The sequence below is a fragment of the Stegodyphus dumicola genome, chromosome 3, assembly GCF_044657685.1.
Source record: "Stegodyphus dumicola isolate Sdum_Otavi_A_Nest chromosome 3, ASM4465768v1".
Classification (NCBI taxonomy): Eukaryota; Metazoa; Arthropoda; class Arachnida; order Araneae; family Eresidae; genus Stegodyphus; species Stegodyphus dumicola.
This window is the reverse complement of record NC_140770.1, coordinates 197,018,551-197,031,094: the sequence shown is the minus strand read 5'-3', so window position 1 is coordinate 197,031,094 and position 12,544 is coordinate 197,018,551. Positions and strand designations below refer to the sequence as shown.

Genomic DNA, 12,544 nt, shown 5'->3' with positions numbered 1-12,544 from the left:
TAAACGTGATATTAACAGACGAAATAAGGATATCAAAGCACGTAAGCATAGTTTATGGCAGGATAAGCTCTCAAATATAGATACTAAGGATGGTTCCTTCTGGCCACTGATTAAAACTATGAATCCGTCTACACCTGCAATAGACCTCTTTACTCTACATGCTTGCCTGTTATGATGATGACACGGCGCTGGCTGTGAAATCTGCTAACATTAATTTTGCCATCCGAATCTGCTATTGAAACCTGGTGTGCCAACTGGAAGGTTCTCATCAATGCTTCCAAGTCTCATTATTAGACGGAAAAAGAAAAATATCCCTATTAAGAAAAATCTCACTCTTTTCGATGAACCCATCACCATCGTGAAGCAAGCTCGCTATTTAGGTGTCATTTTATATATCAAACTGACTTGGACCAATCATATTTAGCACATCACAAGTAAAGCTACTAAAGTTATGCAATGTCTTCGATAAATATTCAAATTTAGATCTTGCCAATAAAACGTCTGATTTATCAGTCTATTGTAAGACCTATCATGTCAAATGCTTTCCCTGCTTGGGCAACGGCTTCAAAAAATGACTAAAAACTGTGCAAAGCAAATTCCTCAGAATTATGACTAATGTCTAATACTTTTGTCAGAAATGAAAGACTTCGTGAAGATCTAAATATCGAACCGCTGTCTAAGTATCTGCACAAGACCAACGAGAAATTCTTCCAGAATGCAGTGGATTGCAGCCAACTGATGCGTTTCAACTTATTAATTTTGCTGCATTCCTCCTTACAGACAGTCAGGATTTTCCAACTTAATTTTTTGTTTATTTTAAACTTGCAAAGATAAGCAGGTCTGCAGTTGCATGGCATAACAGTTGAAGATTACCTCCACACAAGATTAATTATTTTGTTTAATTATTCATGAAATTTGGTGTCTTTCATCTAATTTTAATAGAAAAGGACCCAGTCAATCCGATGTCACCGCCTGCTCACGTGGCCATGGTCATTTTCCCTTCTATACTTTCGACAGTTCGTCTTGGACTCAGGTATCAGTCTATCTACAAGCCCACAGTGGAACACACTTCAAGAGAGTCGGAATACGTCGTGCATTACTTGCACAACAATCGCGACATATTAACGGTAGTTGGAGTTTTAATAAGTTGCTTAATTATTGTTGTTGCGAGTCGATTAATTTCGCGTGAACTGAGATATCTCAATTAGCTTTCTCTTTAGATGCACTTCCATTGCGTTGTATTTTAGTAGTTTGAAGTATAACTACTGATCATACTGTGTGATATTGTGAACATTTATAAGATTATCTCTGAGCAAAATTCCAGCGTTCATATATATTTCATATAAGAATATATTTTATTAATCTATTATCGGACTTGTGTATTTAATCCATTAGGAACGCAAGGAGATAGAATTAATGCACTGTTGCAGTAAAACAATGCAGAAAATAAATAGGAGCATACAACAATAACAGTAAATAAAGAAAAAATATATAGTATATAATGATGAAAAAAGAAAGGTAACCAATGTAACACAAAATACAAGCAAATAAACAGTATTTTCATAAACTATAACACTTCTAAACATTTTTTTTTTTTTTTTAAATCTCAGGTTTGTTTCCTTGACAAAAGTTTACAACAAACATTATTTGATGTATATAATATTTTCTTTTTTCAGTGAAATATTAATTAAATCTTTCACATATCTGATAAAAGCCTTGAATTTTAAACATTCTTTGTTATCATTGTAGGATAATCTGGAAGAATTTAAATGTGATTCCAACAGTGCTGAATGGAAAAATTATGTATCTTATTTAGAATCCATCATTGAAAATGCCCTTAAAGATAACATTAGGTGTAGTCTCCAGTATCTCTTGGAAAATTTGGATAGTGGAAACAAAAAAATGGTTAGTAACAAATATCAAATGCTAAGTGAAATTAGAGAGGAGATGCAAAAAGTGTCTAACCCATTTGTGTAATGAATACTACTACTAATAATAATAACTGATAAATCAATTTTCTAAATAATTCATTATTTTCAAACTGAACTTGGAGTTTAATAGCTTGGATGAGGATCACTTGAAGTTTCAACTTTTGTATTTTGAAACATTGTAATTATGTAAAAAAAAAAAAAAAAAAAAAACGAAACAACTTGTAGGAGCTATCTCAGAAGTGTAGGGAAAAAGATCTTGGGTAAGCAAATTGTTATTATGAAACATTAAAACGTCTGAAACTTTACAGTCAAAAATAATGAAATTCTCCCCAGAACTTAAAACTTAATTCCATTTATTTTTAATTTTCCGTTATTGAAATCTTGAAGAATTAATTCATGCTTGTAATTTAAACATCAGAAATGGTCCATATTAAGCATGAATCTAATTCTCAAGTAATTTTCTTCAAAATTTGTCCCTGAATAGATATTGCATCGATGTTTCGTTTCATTATACTGGGATTTTGATAGAAAACCGCATCACAGCACAAGATTGTTTGTTCTCCCCCAAAGTATTTACAGAAGCTATTGTTTAGAATGAAATGAGACAGAAATCGTTGGTGTTAATTCCCCAGTTTCTTTTTCAAATGCATTTTCTAATTTGAAGATCATTGTACAATTGTTTTCTTTCTCAACTTCTGCAATTCATATACGCCTCACTAACATTACATCTTACAGGAAAGAAATTATTTTTTCTAAAATTACTACCCATTGATTATCAAAAGGTAATACCAGTATTGTAATAAATGTCAAATAAAATACCAACAATTTTAAATACAAAATTTAATTAAGGCATTGTGTTTTGATTTCATATTTTCCTCAAATCATAAATTAAATTTTTTTATTTGGTATATTTAATGACAATTTTAAGTTTCAATGAAGTTTTAAAAGATTACTTTGTTTTCAAAATTTAAGTAATTTAAATTACTCGAACAATTTTTTCATCTTCTCAAGAAATAAAACATTTGAATTTTTTTAAATAATGAAGCCACATGTATTTCGAAATATATTTAGAAGTTTGTCCATTTATCAAATCAGAAGTTCATCATCTGTCTCCTCAGGAGTGGCTCTTACTTAAAAATTTTGAAACAAATTTCTATGGCCACTGTGAACCTTCTCCAACCCAAGCATATGATTGCTGTTTTTTCCTGCAAGATTTAAGCGAAGCACTAAGTTGAATCTTCAGTCACAGTTTGTTTGAAAAAATAAAAATAAATGTGTATTATTTGGTCAAATCTTGCCATGCAGATAATCGATTTTTTGTTTTGTTTTGCAATGAATGCATGAAGCCGTGAAGGAGAAAACAAGACTCAAATCTTCTTTTTTAAAAATCTTCTGCAACAGTTTTGTGAACAGTGCTTTTAGTATTGTTAAGTTCATCAGCTATCATTCTAAGAAAGAGGTGATGATTTTTCAGCAACAGTTGTCAAACTTTTTTGATATTTTATTGTTCAAGGGTGCAAAGAGAAATCACCTCTTATTCATCAGGAAATTGCCCGCACCAACGGACAGTCACTGAATTGTGTTAAGCTTGATCTCTGTATGCTTAGTATTTGGAGATCAAGCAATATCAAATGTTTTCATTGGTGTTTCACTTAACAATAAAACTTCATTGCTCTTCTTGTGCTGAGTTTTCGAATCCATAACAACAGATGTTCGCTAGATCAAAGCAAACAATTATCTGTCTGTGAACAAACATGATATTTAGAAAATACAAGCTGATATGTCATAGCAATAAATACTGCCAACTGTTATTCGTCAAGTTTATTGGAATATGTTAACAAAAATTAGGTTTCAAATTTTGTAGACATACTGCATAAGATTACAACAAATCAATTTTAGCAGTAATCATTGTTTGGCTGAAAATATTGAACAAAACCTTTTTTTTTAAATCATAATCTCTCTTAAGTAGCTGCAGTATATTAATAAAAATCACATAATTTATTAAAGAAATTTTAAATATTGAAAATAAATACAAACATGCAGTACTTGAAATAAATTAAGGTTTTTGTCAGGAATGTTAAAATTCAACAATTCAGGAAACATAAAACACTTGTACCACAGAAAAGATAATTTAAATGTACTTTTTCAACTTTATGGTGTTGTTTCAGTATATGGATATGTGTTAATTTTCACAGATTAATGTGTATGTTAGTTAATTCACTAATTATACAGCCAGCATATATAAGAATTTTTGCCATTTATTTGCAGTCATTTTTGCCAGAATTTTAGCATATATAATTAGGCAGATCAGGCAGTCGTTATTACTAGGCAATAAAAAATATCTAGGTATCTTTTGTTTGTCTAAATTATGTCTGTATATGAATCTGTAGTTATCTGAATAATTAAAAAACAAGCTGCTCACATCCTCGTTCAGTTAGTTTGTGTTTTGACATACAAATAAGTTGTCAGAGATTGATTAATGGAATAAGGAGTGTGAATGGAAAGTTTAGTTTTAAGCTTAAAAAAACTACCACTGAAATCCATGAAATATTGAAAAAAGCATATGGGGATATTGTAATGTCCTGCTCTCACAACTTTGAATCGTATTTGTAGTTTTATGATGGAAGAAAAGTCATAGAATAGTATCCCCTTGTCAGCCAACCATATGGAATATTTGAAAAAATTCGTGGTTTAGAGGCTGTGGATTGTGAAATGATACTTAAGATGTTCACAGATAATTTGAACATATGTAAGAATACAATTCATGCAATTCTGAAACAAGATTTGGGTAAAAGGAAACTTTGTGCAAGATTCATACCATGGCTAAACAAAAGAAATTTAGAATGAAAACTTGCAAGGACTTAACTTCAGATAGTGATACTTCTCTCTCTCTCTTTTTTTTAAAGTTGGTGTTATCAATATGACCTGGAATCAAAAAAGAACAACATGATAATGGCAATCACTAATCTCTCCAGGACAATACAAATTCCAGTTTGCAAAGTCAAAGTGATATTAACCACTTTCTTTGATTGACAGGGATTAATACACTGTAAGTTTGTTCCTCTAAGCCAGACTATCAATAAAAGAATACTATGCAATAGACTGGTGAAAAGAAAACACTGCAATACAAGATCACACACTGCTGTTAATGTGAAGCAGTTCTTGACAAATAATGTATAGAAATGAAATACTCTCCATATTTTGCTCATTTTTTATTATCAGACTGTTTTCTTTTTCTGAAACTGAAGTCTGCGAGAAAAGGGCACATTTTCTGATATAGAGAATATTAAAAGTGCGATAACATAATTTTGGTGCTTATCTTAAAATGACCATGAAACTTAATCCAACAACTCATACACTGCCACAATAATGTGTGTAGGTGCTAGACGATTTTGAAGGCTATTAATTTTCATTTTCATTGTTTATTAGTCCTATTGTTGTTTCTAATCTTCTTGATCTGAGAGGGTCTCTCAATCAAGGGTATGAATTTCATCATAACCATGAGGTAATGACTGCCTTTTGAGTGATAATAGGACTTTTGCCCAGCCTGTGCCCTCCCAGGAGATTGATCAGAGGGTCTTCTAACTCTGCCATCAAACTCTCAGTTAATTTTCAGCTTAACAATATGTTAAGAGCCCCTATGTTGCACAGATACTATACAAATACCATGCCTTTTTTGGGATATGAAACCGGACCAAAGGCTATCACAGCAAACTCTCCTACACCATCATGCCAAAAGAAGAACACATCCATTCACAAACTTTAGACATGGGTTTGAATCCCACTTCTGACACCAAAATTGTTGCCTGCACACAGGCTCATAATAGAATGAATGCAAACGGAACTGATGATAACTTGATAAAATTTATTTTTACCAAAAGAAACATTTTACAGTTCTGAAACTTTCCACAAAAAATACTCGTACAGCTCTTCTTAGTATCATAAGAGCAAAATTGGTAGTTACACTTCAAACTGCTATGAACTTTAAAAACAGCACATTGCAAAAATAGCGCATCTAAAAAGCTCTTGAAAAAATCTCTCAATACTCTGAACTAAAACAACTGAGAAATTAATGCTCACTTCAGTCTTATATAGTTTTACATATATTTTCTAAATGCTTTTCAAAACTCTTACCAACAATAATGATGTCATCCAGGTATATCAGACAGGCTTCGCAGGAAAGATTTCTCAACACGGTCTCCATGAGGCGTTCAAATGTTGTCAGCGAATTACATAATCTAAATGGCATTATCTTGAACTGCCAAAGTCCTTGTCTGGTAGTAAATGCTGTCTTTTCTTGGTCCTCGGTGTATCTCTAGCTGTCAATATCCACTCTTTCAATCAAGCATAAAAAATTACCCTCTTCCTTAAACTAACAGCATTCTGGAAGATTCTGTATTTATTCATTTTGGCATCTCATGTAACAATAATCATTCAACTGAATTTCAATGAGATTGTTTAAATGATTTAATTAAAATTTCATATTATAAATTATATAGTAAATACATTTATTCATAGAATTAGTATTATAAACAATCTTAAGACTAAATATTTTCTTTTTTAATTTTAGGCCCCATTTTATAAAGTATGTATGGTACTAAAAGAAGATATAGCATTTATTCCTCCTTTAGTCAGTGAACAACGAGGTAGTATAAAAAAAATCTTTGATGCAGTCATCGAAAACATTTACTCTCTAGCCAATCAGATTATGCGAATGAGAGATAAAGAAACTGATTATTATGCAAGTTTTTTTTATATTTTTCATCATTTATCTATAGCTTGAAAGCATTTTTCATTAAAAAAATGTATTACTTCACCAGTTTAATAACACAATCATATTTTTCCTTCTCTCCATGGTTAGGAAGTTATTTCTCAGGACACAGATTTGATGAATTTAGAACATTTAATTAATGAACGCATACAGTCAGGAGCCCGAAAAGCTTTAGTGGAAGTACAGAGTTTCCAGAATTATGCTGACTTGTGGTTGCAAAACATTGAAGTTGTATTGGAAGATTTTGTTCTTTATGGTCCAGTTAAAGAAATACTAAATGAAGATGAAGAAGGAGATGAATCTAGCTTAGTTCCACATGAAATAAAACCTCCAACAGAAGAAGAGTTTAAATCAGAGGTAAATAACAATTATTTTTTAATGAAGTGCAAATCTTAAAACCATCATAAAGTGACACATTTCTGGATAACATACTGTATTTCTTGTTGGGTAGTGTGACCTATCGGTGTGCTACAATTACCTCAGGTCGTGACTGCTGGTAGATCATACTGCTTTAAGTTTCTAATTTAAATTTTTAAGAATATAAATAAATTTAATAAAATATAGATTTATATAAGTAATAACAGCATCTGTTTCTGAGTTTTTCAGTTGTTTCCTTGATTTTGACATTAAATGGTATAAGTCAGGCTTTTCAAAGTTTTCTGTACTGGATGGATCATACGAAATGCTTTCAAAAAGCTGTTCTTCACCTTATTCTACATTAGAATAATCTTCCTCCAAATATGCAGAAAATATATATTTCTAAGTATCTTATGTGAAGGCTCTGATCACAATTTATTCAACAATATCTTTGCTTGAAAAAATCATACTGCGGCTAAATGCACTAAGTCAAAAAGTAAATAAAAAACGTTCAACTTATCTTATGTCACAAAACTGCAAACAATTGTTGCTTTTATTTACATATTTTTTTAAATAGAAAAAGGTTGCATATGAAAAAATAATTCTGTTTAACTAAAACTTGATTCATGAAGATGGGAGATAGTTTGAATTGCAGATATCAGTTTATGAGCATTGTTTGAATGTAAATTGCTAATATTCAAAATAATTATTGTCTTAAAATTTTATATGATTATTTTATACAATGCCATGGGAATAGAAAATCAATTTACTTTAACAATATTAGTTTCAATTATTATGGAATTTATTTAGTATTACTGAAATGCTGAGATATCTTTCTATCAAAATTTGCTTCCGAAATTCTAATCTAATAAAACACAAAATATAATTTAAGTTTATAAATTATAAAGAGGACAGTAACTTTGTCACTAAATTGCAAATTTGGGGGATTATAAAGGTTTTGCAAAGTTCAGATTTGTTTCTTACTAAATTTGAAGTGCAATTTACTAGATTAATTTTCAAATAATCTGAATACTGCTTTCATCAGAATTTTAATAGTCAAAAATATACTGCCGAGAAGACAAAATCCAAACTAGAATGTTCAGAAGTGTTTCCAGATTGCAGATCAAATGCACCAGCAGAAAAGTACACTTGGGGATCCTAATCTGCGACCCCCATTATTTTTTATGATCAAGTTGGCAATGTGTTATTACGTATTATCTATGCTATGTTATTAATGATTTTAATAGAGAAAAACAGCGTAAAACATTCTGTATGTTATTGTTTAATTTTGAGAATGATTCACATGATCAAAACCCATTAATTTTGACATTGAAAGTATCCTTAGAAGAATCTTAACAGAATTTTTGATCATTTCATTATGCTGTAATAAATATATTATTGTTCACCTTGGCAAGTGTTGCCATTATGCAAAACATAAAGTCTTTAATTCATCTTTCATGTGGTGCTCATCTGAATCAATTCTAAGAATGTTGGCATTAAGTAAAACGCAAGATGCTTATCTTTCCAATTTAGTTTTTAACTTTTTGACAAAGAGAAATTTTATTTAAAAGCAATTAAATGCTAATTTTTTTAGATCTTTACTTTTATTAACACATCTAACTGATAAAAATTATGTGCAGTATTACTATAATTAGTAATTAATTAAGAAGTAAACTAAAACAGCGTCACACAACAGAACTATCAAGATTAATTGGAGCCTATTATACAGGTAATACTAAACTTTCCAAATTCAATTTAAAAATTCTCACAATTCCATCAACTGAAATTTTAATATTCCTTAAGAATATTATTTTGAAAACTTAACTTTAAGGAGCAATAATTGAGGAAATATCAATGCTTTATTAAACATAATATGCCTTGCAAATATAATTTAATAATAATTTCTTGTAGAAGTGTTTGCCTTACAGATTGTTGATTATGTTCAAAATCATTGTTTAATTATGCTTTTCTAAATATTACTCACAGAAGGATTTCAGTATAGTTTCCCCCCCCTAGAGCTTCATTTCGTCAAACAAGTAATACCCCCACCCCCCAAAAAAGATTTTGACTAAACAATTTCTAAAAAGCAGTTGTTATTAGCCTCTCTAAACAAAGCTCTAAAGTTTGTATCTGACGTTTAGAAAAACAGGAATGAATGCTGAATAAATATAATTCACATTAAAAATATTACTTAAAAAAGATAATTTGAGAATTTTAGACATTTTGTTTTAAATCTGAATCATACTCAGACTTTTATTAACTTATTATAAAATTAACTATAATATTATACGTTAAATCAGCTTCTACAGATAATTACAATCATAAAGATTCTGTACACGTGAATCTATTTTTACACTACTGACCATGAAAATTGCTACACCAGGATGGAATACAGATAACAGAATGATATTCATTGGGCACATTTTAATGGAATGAGAGAGTGATAAAATTTATAGGATTTTAGGACATATAGAACTTGAGAAATCAGTACCCAGAATAGCCACCTCTGCCAGCAATAAACAGCATTTATTTGCCTTGGCATGAAGTAAAACGGAGATTTCATGGCATGCATGGGGACCACAGTCCATGCAGCTTCAACACTATGTATGCCACAGTTCAGTGACAGTAGTGGATGGTGAGTGGTAGTGTGCCAATCGCTCAGCAACCATTGATCACATGTTTTCAGTTGAACAAATGTGGCCATCATGGTACCGTATACAGAACCAGAATTCATTTCTAAAAATGACATGATGCCTTCCTGTATCCAGGTTCTTCATCGATCACACCAGTGAAGGCACTCACAGGTTATCTGTGACGCAGCATCACAGGGTAGCCAAAGCCATGGTCACGATGCTGCTGCAAATGTTGCCAAAGTATTTAAGGAGAAACTTGTTTTGCAAATGACTCCATTTTTTTACTTGGGGTTCATGATATGGCTGTACAATCCCTTGTGGCCATGCAGATAAGATGTTGGTCTTCTCGGTTGTTAATGATGGGGGTCCGCTGAGATCCTGCATGGCATTCTGTATGACTGTCCTGAATCCATCAACGGTCATGGCATCTCAACTTATGCGAACCACAATCCCATTAGGCTATAATCCTTCCTTGATTAAATCGTGTGCTGACAGCCTTTTCCCTTCTTACAGGCAGTATTACAACAACTTTCTTAGCCAAAAACAAAGTCCAAATGCAAACCGAGTATGAGATGACTGCTGTCAAATCTCACATTCTATACGCAACACTACTGCCATCTGCTTTGCAAGAATGCACTGAAAATCTAATCATTTGCAAATCACAGCCTGTTCTATCTGTCATGCAAGTTTCACACATGTGTGGCATGCTACAGGCTTGGTGTAGCAATTTTAATTGCCAGTAGTGGAAAAAATATTTTCTTATTTTCAATTTCCAGCAATAAAAATTCTTTCCGTCCCTATGTTTGTCAGATAGCTCAATTTGATTTGCTTCAAAGGAAAGTAGATGATATAAATCCAGACATTCAGATAGACTTATGGCTGGCACTGGATGTTACACCTTTTAAAGAAAGTTTATTAGTTATCATCAGGAATTGGCGATCTGCATATAAGAAAAAACTGGTTGAGTTAAAGAGCTTAGGAAAACTTCGAAAACTTGAAGATGACAGGTAACTATTTTAAATCTGAAATTTACTTTTTTTTAAAATTTAAACACAATCTTAAAGAAATTGAAAATATTTGTAATTTTCTATTTCTGTGCATATACTAATGAGTTGATTTGTGTTAACTATATTGGTAAAATTAGTATTGTATAATTTATTGTTTTGCTAGCTTAACTTACCAATACATGATTAGAAACTATTTTTTTAATTCCATTTTCCTTTCATGGGATAATGTTACGTCCATTGCTCTATAGCAATCTATTTTTGATGTAAACATAAGTAATGCATTAAATATGATTTAAGGGGATTATACCTTGGTATAATTATTTGATTTAGTTTTATTAAAACTGATAACTGAATTTCTATATCATTAATTACATAGTACATACATGACTTATGATACACTGTTGAGATACAACTGCTGAAAGGTAATTGTGTTTTAAGGTTGATCAAATATATTTCAGATTATGTTAAATATTGTATTTTCTAACAGTCAGATATCTCAAAATGAACAGTTTCTAGTAATAAAACCAAGATCACAGAATACACATAAAGGAATATAATCAGCCAACCTAATATACACAAAAGCAGTATTATTGTTTTAATATCTTAACAATTCATCTTTCAAAGATAGCTGTCCATGATAAAACAGGTAGACTTAGATTCACTTTCAGAAAAAAGTAAGGGGACATCTTTCAAATGACAATAACTCCATGAGACAGTTATTAAAGTTAATTTGAAATAATGAACATTATATTTTGGAATAATGAACAATATATTATTGCTTTTTATATGTGTGTGTGACTCATTTTTTATTTACTTTTTTAAAATTTGAATCGGTTTTACTAATGAAAGATTTTATACGTTTTTTTTTTTTACTCCGGAATATCCCTTGTTTTCATTAAGAAAATATTATTCATCTTTTTGTAATTTACAGATATTGTGTGCATAATTTATAACACTTTTAATACTGTAATATATTTTTCTTACATGAATTGTTATACTAGTTATATTTTTGCTTTAGCATGAGAGCCTGAGACAAATTAATAAGTGTATTAGTATATATATGCAGTTAGAAAAACAGAAGCTACAATGATTGGCTTTTTACAGTTAACTACATTGGTTTTAATTTGGCAAATATATTAGTACCTTCAACACTAGAATTTATTTGAATAGTATACGTTGCAAACCCTTTTATTTAATTAATTATGTCATACCAATGCTTTCATAACTGACAGAAATTTATACTAATGACTAAATGTTTCCACTCATAGAGCAGTGAAATTTATAAAAATGACAAAAGTATTGATTTTCAGTGCTTTAAAAATAAAACTATAATTTTATTCTAGACAGTTGTATAATAAATTCGGAATTAATTTTTTTTTTTAATGCAGTGACATTGTTGGAGGATACCTTCTTTTTGATATCGAAATCTGAATTAAATTTTCAACCTAAACATACAAAATATATAATCATGTTACAATATATTTTTTAAATTTAATATTTTATTATCTTTACAATTTAAATCAACATTTAAACTTTTAACAAACTCACATGACATAATGTGGAAATAAATGTTTAATCAAATTAATAAAATGCAGAGCATGCCATTAAAAAATTATTGTTTTTTTTTTCAGTGATCTCTGATTTGAAAGTTCACAGAAAAGTGCTTATTCTCAGAAGTTAATTTTCTAAATTACAACTTCAAACTGAATGGTGGGGGGATATTTGTTTTAATATTTTCTTGACAGCTGTATCTTTACATTAAAATTTTGTGAATAAATAAATAAAAACTACTTTTATTACATTGTATTTCTATTCTACATTGTCAAAGCAAAGGACTACGCTAAT

General features: G+C 30.4%; 1 protein-coding gene across 3 annotated transcripts in view; it reads left to right on the top strand.

The window, feature by feature from the left end:
- LOC118184455 (dynein beta chain, ciliary-like) overlaps nt 1–12,485 on the top strand; it is a 121,667-nt gene extending 109,182 nt beyond the window's left edge. For 2 of the 3 annotated variants that reach the window (XM_085813726.1, XM_085813728.1), the window contains 5 exons: nt 1,750–1,905; nt 6,502–6,672; nt 6,793–7,059; nt 10,503–10,699; nt 12,331–12,485. In XM_085813726.1, coding sequence (XP_085669852.1) covers nt 1,750–1,905; nt 6,502–6,672; nt 6,793–7,059; nt 10,503–10,699; nt 12,331–12,340 — 801 coding nt within the window. In that variant the 3' untranslated portion in view covers nt 12,341–12,485. The remainder of the gene's footprint in view (nt 1–1,749; nt 1,906–6,501; nt 6,673–6,792; nt 7,060–10,502; nt 10,700–12,330) is intronic. The other variant, XM_085813727.1, reaches the window with a different exon arrangement.
- The last annotated feature ends 59 nt before the right edge of the window (nt 12,486–12,544 follow it).